Raw genomic sequence first — 13,958 nt, 5'->3', positions numbered from 1 at the left:
CAGATGTATAACTTACAGAAGCTGTACAATATATAATTATATACAGGAGATACCCAGGGTATACCAGCATGTTCGATATCACTATATATAGTGGATGTACATAAGGCTGTAGGCATGAGCCCTAAGACTGACTTTGTTTCCCATAACAACTAATCACAGCGCAGCTTTCATTTCTCTGAGGTAAAATAAAAGATATGGGCAACAAGGACCTCTTACTGTTAGACAGTTTTGCTAAATGAGGCCCAAAATATTCCTATGCTGTTGTAGTCGCTAGAGAAAATGAAACAAAATGGCTGCCAATGAAGACAAGAGAGCGTTTTGTGTCCTTGATTTTCATGTCTACCAGTTTCTTCTTAATGAACAAAGTTTAGTGGAGATCCACCCAGTCGGCACACAATTCATAAGTGGTACTCCAATTTTAAGGAAAAAGGTTGCATCTGTAGGCGAAAATCATCCGGCCGTCCACCAATAAGCGAGGAAACAAGTGGAACGTGTCCATGCAAGTTTCACATGAAGTTCTTAGATATTCACCATCAGAGCAAGCAGAGAATTGGACATCCTGCAGCCGACTGTGTTGAAAATTTTATGCTTATATCTGCCATGTTATCCTGACTGGCCTGGAAGCCGGACAACAAAGCGAGGCGACGTTTTTTTCTGTGAGTGTGCAAACTCTAATGGAAATAGATGGTTTCATGGAATCTTTAGTGGTTAGTGATTAAGCCATCTTCTACCTTTCAGGCAGTTAAACCTTGTCAGAATCTGGGAGAGGGAAAACGTACATGTCCACACGGAGCATATGTGCGGCTTCCCCCAAGGTGAATGTGCTTTGTGCTACAACTTGTAGGGAAGTGTACGGCCTCTTCTTTTTCTAAAGGGAAACAATCCGTATCTGGACATCCTACAGATATGGCTTCTGCAGCTGGAACAGGAAATCCCAGGTTTCATCTTCCAACAGAATAGGGCACCTCCTTCCCCTCAATGTCACAATGCAGTCAGAAGTGAGCTCAATAGGCGACTACCAAACAAATGGATTGCCAATGCAGGTCGTGGTGATAGTGAACTTCTTCCACGTTCCTCGAACCTTACTTCTTGTTGTTTTTTTTATATAGTGGAGTGTTAAAGATTAGCTACATGCCACCCTTACCACCCACCATGCATGATCTACGAGGACGCATCACAGAAGCCATTGCATCAGTCAAAAATGATACGCTACAATGTGTATGGCAGGAACTTGACTACAGGATCTGTGTGTGTCAAGTGATAAAGGGGGCTCACATTGAATGCCTCTGAGGTTATGCAACAAAACATTTTGAATTTTTTCCATTGATATCAAATTTACATATTCAAGTGTCGTTAAACATGAGTTATGAGTGTTTCAAATTTGGAAGACTATTTGTAATAATACCCATGTATACACACACACACATATATATATATATATATATATTTATTTATTTATTTATATTTATTGCAACACCTCTTTAACAAATCTCTGGTCATGACTGCATGGGAAGGGATGTGCCAGGCCCTTTGCAGTCCCAATGGTATGGAGGGGACCAAGTATTACTGTTATAGTTTGCTACTTCTGCATGGTACCCAGTCATGACTAAGAGCACGACGACAACAATTAATGACTCTAACATCCCTTCTGTAATGCGGCCTGTACTACACAGTGAGGAAGTGCCCACTCTTGAACCTCCAAAATGCACATTGGAGAGTGATATAGATGAACCAAATGAATTGGCAGGGCTGTAATCAACTAATCGTGTATTTTTCTTGAATGTTTTTGAGGAGTGGCACAATATACTCAGGAAGACCTGAATGATCTAATCAGGGATCTGGAATTGCCCAAGAATAAAGCAGAACTATTGGCCTCGAAGTTGAAACAATGGAGTCACGTACTTTTGCTACCAACAACAGTTCTATTCTGAAGACCGTGATCTCACTTTTTGTAACAATGCCTAGGCAGCTGTGTTATGGCAGCTTTAGGCATCACATACAATCACAATGAAGGGAGTTTTGTTTATATAGTAACAGAATATGTTGGGATGAAAAATACATATGTCCATCCAGTTTACGCCCTCAATGTTGATCCAGAGGAAGGCAAAAAAAACAATAAGGTAGAATCCAATTTTCCTCGTTTAAGAGAAAAAAACTCCTTCCCAACTCAAAGTCTGCCATCAGAATAATCCCTGGATCAACAACCCTTTTGAAGTAATTAGTAACTGTAGCATGTAAGATTGCAATGCTCAAGAAAGGTGTCCAGGTGTTCTTTTTATCAAGTTCGCCATCACCACATCCTCAGGCAGAGTTCCATAATCTCACTGCTCTTACAGTAAAGAACCCCCTTCTATGTTGGTGTAGAAACCTTTTTTCCTCTAGACATAGGGGATACGCCTTTGTTACATTCACAGTCCTAGGTATAAATAGATGATGGAAGAGACCTCTGTATTGACCCCTGATATATTTATACATAGTTATTAGGTCGCCCCTTACACGTCTTTTTTTTTTTTATTAAATAAACCCAATTTTGATAAACTCCCTGGGTATTGAAGTTAACCCATTCCATTTATTACTTTAGTAATTAAGTTAATAGCCTTTGAACCCGCTCACGCTCTGATATGTCCTTCTTGAGTACTGGTGCTAAAAACTGTACATAATATTACATGTGTGGTTTGACCAGTGACTTGTAAAGAGGAAGAACAATGTTCTCATTATGTGCTCCTAGACCTCTTTTGATGCACCCCATGATCCTATTTACCTGGGCAGCAGCTCCACTGGTTGCTTCACTTAAGTTTATAGAATCCCCAAGTCCTTTTCCATGTCTGTTTTGCCCAGTGGTTTCTCATTTAGTGTGTAATGGTGACGTATTTCCCCTGCCCATGTGCATAACTTTACATTTATCAGTGTTAAACCTCATTTCCCACTTTTCTGCCTTAGCCCCCAACAAAAGGTGCTTTTAGACATAACATTTATCATTCAAATGAGCGAAAGTGATTGACAATCATTTTGTCTAAAAGAGAGCCAACGACTGAACGACGAAAGATAATCATTCACTATTTGTTCATGTTAGGCTGGCATAAAAACCATTGTTGACTTGTTCACTTATCGTTCGGTTTAAACAGCAATCTTACAGTCTGTCTCATTCACTTATACAGCAAATGTAAAGACTGAATGAATATCATTAGAATGAGACATCAATGCATCTACCTGTTTAAACAGACTGCATGAGAGTGAACAAGCTACTGGTGATATCACTTACTCGTTCAAATGGGGATCAGCTGGTCTAAAAGGAACCGCATTATGTCCTATCTTGTGTTAATTACTTTACATAGTTTTGTATATTGATATTTTGCTGCACAATCCCTTTATGAGGTCACTAATAAATATATTAAAAAGAATAGGGCTCAATACTGATCCCTGTGGTATTCCACTAGTATTGGTGACCCAATCAGAGTATGTATCATTAACAACCACCCTTTGCTTTCTATCAATAGGCCAGTTACTTACCCACTTACACACATTCTCGCCCAGAACAAGAATTCTCATTTTATATACCAACCCTTTATGCGCCATATATATCAAACGCTTTGGAAAAGTCCAAAAAGTCCAGTCTAGAACTTACCTGCTTATAAAATCTGATCAGATTGGTTTGATAGGAGTGATCTCTCATTAACTCATGCTGATATGGAGTTATACAGCTATTTTCCTTAAGGTACTGCAGGGTAGGATCTCTTAGAAACCTTTCAAACCGTTTATCCACAGTAGTTTCCAGGCTCACTTTTTGAACCCCTCTTGAATATTGGTACCACATTGGCTATGCACCAATCCAGTTGAATAGACCCTGTCACTATACAGTCTTTAAATATGAGAAACAACAGTCTGTCTATCACATTATTTAATTCCCTTAAAATCTAAGGGCGTATGCCTTCAGAACCCGGCAATTTGTATATTTTAATATTTTTAGGATGGCTCTGCACTTCTTCCTGGGTTAGATTGGTGACATTTAGTGTAGACTTTCCGTTATCACTCTGCATCTCATCTGTCATTTCATTTTCCTCTGTGAATACACTGGAGAAAAAACTATTTTATAGATTTGCTTTGTCCTCATCACCCTCTATAATTTATCCTACATTATTTATTAAATGGCCAACACTTTTAGCGTGATTCTTTTACTACCCTGTTTCCCTGAAAATAAGACATACTCTGAAAATAAGACATAGCATGATTTTCTAGAATTTTTGAGGATGCAAAATAATGAACTGCTCACAGTAAGTAATTAGGATGATTTTAAAAGTTTCCCATTTATTGTTTCTACTCTTATTTTTGAGAACATTTTCCCAGTCAGTAAGGTTAAAGGGGTTGTCCCGCGAAAGCAAGTGGGGGTATACACTTCTGTATGGCCATATCAATGCACTTTGTAATGTACATTGTGCATTAATTATGAGCCATACAGAAATTATTCACTTACCTGTTCCGTTGCTAGCGTCCCCGTCTCCATGGTGCCGTCTAATCTTCAGCGTCTAATCGCCCGATTAGACGCGCTTGCGCAGTCCGGTCTGCTCCCTTCTGAATGGGGCCGCTCGTGCCAGAGAGCTGCTCCTCGTAGCTCCGCCCCGTCACGTGTGCCGATTCCAGCCAATCAGGAGTCTGGAATCGGCAATGGACCGCACAGAAGACCTGCGGTCCACCGAGGGTGAAGATCCCGGCGGCCATCTTCACAAGGTAAGTAAGAAGTCACCGGAGCGCGGGGATTCGGGTAAGTACTACCCGGTTGTTTTTTTTAATCCCTGCATCGGGTTTGTCTCGCGCCGAACGGGGGGGCTATTGAAAAAAAAAAAAACCCGTTTCGGCGCGGGACAACCCCTTTAAGGGCATCACTGAGCTGATTGAATTTTGCCTTCCTACAGTTTGTCATGGTCACTATTTTCCAGGTGCCCTCCAAGCTGCACCCCTGTTATTCTGTCAGGTCTATTGGTTAATATTACGGTAAGTCCAAAATGGTCATCCCTCTTGCTGGGTCTTGAGCAAATTGGGTAAGGAAATTCTGTTTAATTATTGACAGAAAGTTGTTATCTTTATGCGTTCCGCAGTTTCCAGCTTTTCAGTTTATATCCGGATAGTTAAAGTCTCCCAAAATAATGACTTCATCGTGATTTGCTGCTTCATCTATTTGCCTGATTAATAGATTTTGAGTGGATTATGCTGTATTTGGTGGCCTATAGAAAACCCCTATGAGGATTTTATTATTGTTTTTCCCTCCATGTATCTCTACCCATACAGACTCCACATGTTCATCTCTCTTACATATATCTTCCCGTAGTATAGGCTTTAAACAGTATTTTACATAAAGATAAACCCCTCCCCCTTTCCGGTTTTTACGATACCTCCTGAACAGACTGTAAACATGTAGGCTCACCATACAGTCACAACTTTTATCCAACCAAGTCTCAGTTATTTCCCCTATGTCACAGTTTTTCTCAGACATTATTACCTCCAGTTCGCCAACTTTATTGGTCAGACTTCTAGCATTACTCACCGTATAGTTTATAAAGTTTTGGATATTTTTTATTTTAAGTGTATCCTTATTAACTATTCTGCCAGTTCTAACTGTACTATCCCCTCCCACTGCTCCTCCGCCATCACCATTACTTATTCCCAGGTTACTGTCTACACTATCTTCCCCTCCATTTCTCTGGTTTCCCTTCCCCCCAATCCCTGGTTTAAATACTCCTCCAACCTTATAATCCTCCTCATTGAGATGCAGCCCATTTCTACGGTAAAACCTGTAGCCAACAGCAAAGTTGGCCTAGTTCTCCTGGAACACAAACTCCTCCTTTCCACATGAACTCTTGAGCCACTTGTTTACCTCCATCTGCCTTTTCTAGTATGGCACGTTGTACAGGTGGTATTTCAGAAAATACTACTTTAGAAGTCCTTGCCCCAATCTTACATCTTAAGGCCCATTTACACTAAGCGATGATCGCTAAAAAAAAAAATCGCTAAAAGGCAATCGTTTTAGCGATAATCATTGCACCTAAATGTGCGCCCATCGTGCACATTTCGTGCACTGCTAGCTGATCGTTAAATTCAGTCCAACCTAAAAATCGTCAGTCAGCCTTATCAGCAGTTCTCCACGGGAGTGCTGATAGCATTGTTTTCCACTGGAGAGCAAAGGATCTGACCATTAGGCTATTAACTGCTTTCAGCTAAGGCTTCATTTGCACACTTAATTGCTCTTAAGTAGCTGAGTAGCTACTTAAAAGTTTACGCAAAATGATCGCTCAAAGCTGTCACTCAAACTATCGTTTGAGTGATCTTTGAGCGATCATCGGCCGTGTAAATGGGCCTTTAGTTACCTGAACTCTATAATTGCTGCCTATGTGTACCATGGATCCTCATCAGCCCCTTCAAGTAGTCTGTCAACCTGATCTGTGATGTGTCAAACTCGATTGCCACAAAGACAACACACCATTTGATGATCTTGGTCTTTGTGTCAGATTGCCCTGTCTGTTCTGCTAATAATTGAGTCTCCCAGAACCAGAACCTGTTTAGCCTGCCCTATGCTCCTATTCCCCTTCTTACTGCAACAGATATCTTATTGGCGATCAGGGGCCATGTCGTGCAGCAGCAGTGCTAATTCTGTAATGGCATCCCTTTCATCTGCCAACTTTGCAAACTTGTTGGGGTGTACCAAGTTAAGACTAACCTACCTGGTTCTCTTCCTTCTACCCCTTTCCATCTGTCACTCAGATAGCTGCATGCTCATCCTGCACTCCCATATTTCCATCCACCCCCACATCTGCCCCAGCGAGTGCCTGCTCAGTGAGCATCAAACTTCTTTCCATTTAACCAGCGTATCAGTATCATTAAACTTGGAGTTCTTTCCTTTGTTCCTCTGTAACTTCCAAGAACCAATCTTGCTTTTTTAATGTCATTTTTATGCTCAGCATTGAAATATGATGTAAAATTAGTTTAAGAGTACCTGCGCTATCACTTCTGGAGTGCTTCTGCTCCATTGGCCATTTTTGACCCTTTCTGACTAAAAACGCGCCATATGGTGATTCTTTAACTACCTAAAGGAGCCGAAAAAGGCTGACGAAGCAGAAGTGCTCCGAAGGTCAAAGTGCAGGAATTCTTTAACCATGTCTCCATTATACTGTTCAACGCAGGTCTTGTAATTAGTTGACAGAGGGAGTGCGCTTCCTCTGTGAGGTTATCAGCCTTCTACCACTCAATCGTGAAATGCCGATTGGTTACCATGGCAACTTGGTGCCTGCAATGGCCTTTGGGTTTGCCTTGTAAATTTTTGTGTACTTTTCCATTTTCTTTTTTGCCATAAACAAGAATAAAATAAAAATACACTTGGTATTGCCATATCTGTAATGACCTAAAAGATAAATTAAGTATGTCTTTTATCCCACACAGCAAATGCTATTTAAAGAAAAATTAAGTCAAAATGCTTTTTGGTTCATTTTGCCTCCCAAAAATGCAATAAAATCGATTTAAAAAGTCATATGTACCCCAATATGGTACCAAGAAAAACTACAGCACGTCACACAAAAAAACAAGGTCCTGCGCTACCAGATATTGTGATGTAGGAAATAAGAAGCAATCTGTCTAGTGGATGCAAGATCAACAGTAAACAGACACTTATTTAGTGGGAGGGGGTATGGTGTCCAGAATCCCCCTCCTTGAAGTGATGACTCCAAATCTTTTCCAAGGAAAGTACGCTCAAATCCACGGAAATAAATCCCAGTACTTTAATACAAAAGGCCTTTTGTATTTTCCCTAATCCCAAGGGATTGGATATTGATGGTCAAGAATTTGAAAACGGACCTTGTGGCGCATCTCCTATTATCTATCTAACACAAAAAAGACCTTATTCACCTCCGTTCATGGAAAATTTTAAAATAAATCTGGGTCTTTGAATGCAGCAATGCCAAAAACAATTTTTTTCGATTAGTTTCCTTTGTGCAAAAGCAGAAAAAAAACTAAAAAATATATATAATTTTGAAGGCATGGCAACAAATATGCAGCTTTTACCAGACAATTCATTCATTTTTCTTTTTTCTCAGATGAGAGGAGCCCGTGTTTTTCATGAAGGGAAGTCATATTTACCCTACAAAATCTATGAAGCCCAAAGTAGGAAAAAGCTTTTAGGGACTCCACTATGTAAGATCCAAAACTACTTTCTTCTTGGCATCTGTGTGCTGGGGAGAACATCGACAGGGAATCTGACTTCCGCTCATATTCGCTACAAATACCCCATCTCTCCTATCGTTGAAATAATTTTCCCTTTAATCCTTTCCAATCCAATTTGTATCCTGGTTTTCCTAGGGGGCTTACTCTTTTTCTGCCATTATACAGCGGCGCTATATACTGGCTAAAGCCAGTACTGCATAATGTGACACATGGGATAGGCTCCAACAGCAAAGAGGCTGGCAATATACAGTAAGAGAACCCCGGCGGTTGTCTTCCAACATCGGAGCTGTACAGCCTTAAATCATAATGTCTTCAGACATCAGACAGTGGATTGGAAAGGGTTAAAAGTAGTAATTCTAGTGTTGTTGTTTTGTTGTTGTTAGGGGAGGTTGGAATTTACAATTAAGCAGAGCATGTATCAAGATCAGACATAGAAAAATGATTGCCCTGCAAAAAGGTCAAGTACATAGGATCAAGATGTGAAGTTCAGCAACAGATGCAGATGATCTCAACAATGTCATCTACAGTTTTGTTTTCCTCTAGAAATATTGGTTACATCATTTCTTGTTCTAGGCTTGCATCAACAAAGCCCCCAATTTATTAAGACTGGCAGTTTATATATCAGTCATATTGTGCTGAAGTACAATCTGCCATATTGATGAAGAGGTGTACACTCTTTGAAAAAAATATGGTACATCCTTTGGCAGTCTTTGTGTCAGAAAATCAAATCTTTCTCAAGTTTCTGGTATAAATCATGGTAAATCTGTTGAACAATGGGCGTTCACAGCCCATCACACCAAGTCTCACCCGCTTTTTAAAATATCAGCAAGCGTTAAGTAAAATTTTAAAAAATTGGGGGCCAAAAACAACATGCACTAAAATCTAATAAAATGTGTATATGACAGGATGTACATGGAGTGTTAAGGTGGCTATACACATTAGACAGAAGCAGGGTGATGATTGAATAAGGACTGAATGAAGGATCGTTTTGCAGACCCAAAAATACACATTTTAGTCTTTATTGTTTGCTACAGTTGTTCAAAATGGCCAAACATATTCCGTGAAATGGGTCAACAGACAAACGCTCTATTTGGATTGGTCGTTCAAAGGAAGATCTTTCTTGTAATGTTCCTTCAAAGAAAGGACAGTCTTGAATGAAATATCTTTCGCCCAACTATCGGACAAATATTTCAAACATGCTTTTTTCAGACGATGACAGTCTGTCATTCATCGGCTCATCGTTCGGGGTTAAAATTCATCTGCTGAATGGTTGAAATGATCCATTGATCTATTAGTCTAATTGTGTATGGGCACCTTTAATTGGTTAATGCTACCATGGCAACTCCAGAGCAAGCGAGCGCTATTTACATTACTATATGAAGGTGTGGACATGGTCATGGAGAGCAGAATGAAATACATTTCACCAGAGGTATATGATAATGCCATGCTTCCTAGACACATCATGCACTGAATACATAGTGAACGGAGCATCAGATGAAAACTTGAATGAATCTGAGGCAGAAGAGGCCGTATCTGTGTAGATTTATTCTGTCACACAAGATTGGATGGAAAGCAAATGACTCAATATACTGCTGAAGCAGTCTTTCATCTATGAAACCTTAGCTGCACTTTGCCTGATAATTTATGACGGCCTTGTTTTGCATTTGTCTCTGTTCAGTGGCATTATATCACTTCTGCAAAAAAGACAACGTAGTCATTTCTTATATTTTACGGAAAATTTTAAATAAATAAAAATGACAACACAAACACCAGGTCTTCTATGTCAGGGGCAGATGAAACAATCAGTCTGGGGAGATTCTTCGCGGATGTTGCTACTACTCAACTACTCTCATCTGGATGTTGGCAGACAAAGTGTTAATAAACACTTTATTAATGGAAAGCAGACAAATGCTCACATAAAGGTGTAAGAATCTGCCGTCAACATCAGAGTCACAGGGAAATTTAAATGAAACCATCCACCATAACACCGACATTAATTATGCTTTTTAACACATTTTGCTGCTCTTTTTCCCATTCCCTTCACATCACATCTGTGTGAACAATATCAAAAAGATTTACGGTTTTCTCCCTTGTCTAATTACAGGCGCAGTGAGGATGCCAATCAACATTCTTGCTGAGCAATCACATCAGCCAAGCTTGATCTGCAGAAAATTTGTGTTGACAGAATTCTGTAGACCCCAGAAATCTCAGAGAGCTACAGAATACAGCAGGTACAGCTTAATAATTTAGATGGTATTTTCACAATTTGTCTTATAATATGCATTCTCTGCTTGGCTGTGTGGCTTCTTTTTTATTTTTAAGCTGCCAATAACAACACCTAATAACTAGTGTATATAAAATAACATAAAATTAAAGGGGTTTTCCACTAAAACTTTTACTCTAGTCTCATTGACTGGTTATGGTTAGAAAATAATAAACAAGCCTATACTCATGTATTTCGCTCCTCCAGCTGCTTTTTGGACCACCTGGCCTTCACTCACTTTCAGTGAGAATGGTCATGTGTCATCTATGTGTATGACCGCTGCAGCCAAACGTTGGCCTCAATGGTACCAACAGTGTAGCCAGGGATTGTAAGCAGCAGTCACAAGCTTAGACAGCACATGACTGTGCTACCCAAAAGTGAGATAGTAGGGATCAAAGCGTCGAGGACCAAAGCAGCTTGGATAGCTAAGTAAGTATAGACTTGTTTATTGCTTTGCAGTCAGTGACTGAGACCAGCATAAAAGTTTTGGGCCCTGGACAACTGCTTTGACAGATTATTGAATCTAAATATTGTAGCATGGATAGATTGTCTTGTCCACAGTCTAATCTGTTCTCCATACACTGATGACTGTCTCTGATCACCATTCAAGATGGAGTATTACAAACTAATAAATACTGTAACATAGTAACAGTTTGTAAGGCTGAAAGAAGACAATGTCCATATAGTTCAGCCTGTTTCCACTCTCCCCATCCTTGTTGATCCAGAGGAAGGCAAAAAAAAGCCCCTATGAGGTAGAAGCCAATTTAGCCCTTCTTGGAGGAAAAAAATCCTTCCTGACTCCGTAATGGTAGTCAGAATAATCCCTGGATCAACATTTGAAAAGTTCCTACCTAACTCCAAGACCCAGATCAACAACCCCACTGGTTATTTAATGTCTATAGCCTGTAATATCATAGTGCTCTAATGAAACGTCTAGTCACCTCTTAAACTCTTTTATCGTTTTTGCCATCACCACATCCTCAGGCAGAGAGTTCCACAGTCTCACTGCTCTTAAAGTAAAGAACCCCCTTCTGTGTTAGTGATGAAACCTGCTTTCTTCTAAACGCAGCGGATGCCCTCTTGTTACCGACGCAGTCCTGGGTATAAACAGAGAGATCCTTGTATTGTCCCCTCATGTATTTATACATAGTTATTTGATCGCCCCTTAGCCGTCTTTTTTCCAGGGTGAATAATCCTAATTTTGATAGCCGCTCTGGGTATTCCAGTCTTCCCATTCCATTTATTAATTTAGTTGCTCTTCTTTGAACCCTCTCAAGCACTTGCAATGTCTTTCCTGAGTACCGGTGTCCAGAACTGTACACAGTATTCCATATGAATGCCTTATAAATTGGAAGAATAATGTTTTCTGTATATTTCTTTTATCGCCACACAAGTTATAATAATGATTTAATTATGTAACAACCATATATGACTAAACGTATGTGGACAGTTTGGAGGGTTTGAGTTGGACCCCTTGATTCTAGTGAAGAGTAATGATAACGCTATAGCATAGAAAGACATTTTGCATAGTTTTCATAGACCAATATATTTTGACTCATAAGGGCACTTAAAGTCATGAGGGCAACACCACGCTGGCCTCTTCAGCATCTAGAGTGACAGCTCTCTCCCTGCTTGTCTACAGGGAGAGAAGTGTGACTCTAGGCAATATGGGTGGGGAGAGGCCTGTGCGGTGTCATCCCAAACTTCAGGGGTCAGAAATGCTATCTTTTCTCCTTAGGAAGAGCAACTATACTATAAACTAAGTGAGGAGACTCAAATGGCCAAGCACGCTCCTCTGGGTAATATGCAAATAAGGGAGATGGAATAAATCCTCCACAGTGCCACCTATTGAAAGGCAGCATTCCTTCAAGCCAAAGTCAAACTTTTTATACAAGCCTTGTTACAATGGCCGGGAATTGCTTTTAAACAAACAAGATGAACTAGGAGGTGATATAGAGTTTGAACAATTTACAAAAAAAAATGCAACATATAACATTTATTGGTAATTTGATTTAGGGGGTTATAGCCTAATTACACTTTCTCCAATAAACACTATGGAAGAACTCCCAGTTAAATTGTCCTTAATGTCTGGATTGTAAATTATATCCTCAAACGAAATGAACACAAAGCAAGGGCAGTGAAAAGAAAAATCACCTGGTGCTTCAATGAGTTGCTTGTAGACACTGAGGAAGGCGGCTTCTGCTTCTTTGCTTCTTTTGCTAAGAGCAACAACCTGGTGGAGAGCCAAAAGAGAACACAGATTAAACAATGCCATGACAGAAGATTACTTAGCGAGTTCTACAAATGTTTATGCTCTAAACACTGTATATAGTAGAATACTTAGATGTAACCATCATTGTTTCTTCTGACTCTCAGAACTTATAGCATTCTTATCAGTGCTACTTTAATGCACCATGGCATTAATATTACTGATCCAATGTTAATGCCATGGTGCCAGAGAACAATACATTTGGGCACAGATCAAGTTTTCTCCAAGTCTTCAAAGTGGCTACATGATATGTTGGTGAGCCAGACTTTAAAAGGAACCTGTTACCACCTTTGCGCCCCATAAACTACGTTATGGGACTCAAAGGTAAGTGGACGGGGTTTCTGGGGAGCTGCTTTTTATACTCTATTACAGCTCTGTATCTCCGCAACATTAATGCACACACAGCTTGACTCTTCTCACAAGATTGTGTATACACACTAGGGGAGAGTATGCATTGTGTCAGGCTGTGTAGGAACGGCAACTTCATGTGGACACAGAGCTGCAATGGGGCACCCGGTGGGTATACAAAGCAGCTCCCCAGATATCCCTATCCGCCTCATCTTTGAGCCCCATAACTTAGTTTATAGAACTCGAAGATGATGACAGGTTCCCTTTAAATACTACACATTTGATAGAAGACCCTGCAGTTTTATCAAATATCACGTCTTTGGTGTTTTACTCCCCTCAATTGTAATGAGCCGTTATAGGTTCACAAATCATAAAGTTCTAGGAACATTTTTATCTAATCTATATTTGAAGGAACAAAAACACGATAAAACCTTTTGTAAATGTGTCCCTCGGTTTTAAACACCAGTTTTTGGCATTAAAAAACTACAAATTTCCTTGCAAGCAGATAATTGTGCTTAATTTGTGTCATTTTTCCCATTTGTACCAGCCCTGCTACTTTTTGCAAAAAGTGGGTGCAGCTTCCTGGGAGGGTGCATGACCACCCAGACCAATAGGTCGGACCTGGCATGCATTTCTGAGAAGGTGCACAGAGGGGCTAGGATTCGTTGAATGCGCCTCTTCGTGTATTTAATGCCCCATATGCCAGGGCAAATCATGCTAAGCTTGGTGCTGCAAGTAAATATGCCCCTTAGTGTTTTGCTGCATTCTTTATCATGTAGCACTGGTGCAGCAGTGCACTGTTATTGCCAACGGTAACTTTTGTATACAATAAAGTAAAATAAGGTTGTTAAAAATTGAGTGGAAAAATACAGC

At 40.0% G+C, this 13,958-nt stretch overlaps 1 protein-coding gene across 4 annotated transcripts in view; it reads right to left on the bottom strand.

Annotated features, from left to right (window-relative positions):
• CUX2 (cut like homeobox 2) overlaps positions 1-13,958 on the bottom strand; it is a 372,532-nt gene that overhangs the window by 134,654 nt on the left and 223,920 nt on the right. For all 4 annotated transcript variants that reach the window (XM_066603238.1, XM_066603239.1, XM_066603240.1 and 1 more), the window contains exon 4: positions 12,623-12,701. In XM_066603238.1, coding sequence (XP_066459335.1) covers positions 12,623-12,701 — 79 coding nt within the window. The remainder of the gene's footprint in view (positions 1-12,622; positions 12,702-13,958) is intronic.

Source organism: Eleutherodactylus coqui, chromosome 5 (assembly GCF_035609145.1).
Source record: "Eleutherodactylus coqui strain aEleCoq1 chromosome 5, aEleCoq1.hap1, whole genome shotgun sequence".
Lineage (NCBI taxonomy): Eukaryota > Metazoa > Chordata > Amphibia > Anura > Eleutherodactylidae > Eleutherodactylus > Eleutherodactylus coqui.
Note: the sequence above shows the minus strand (reverse complement) of the source record. Positions and strands in the feature narration are given on the sequence as shown.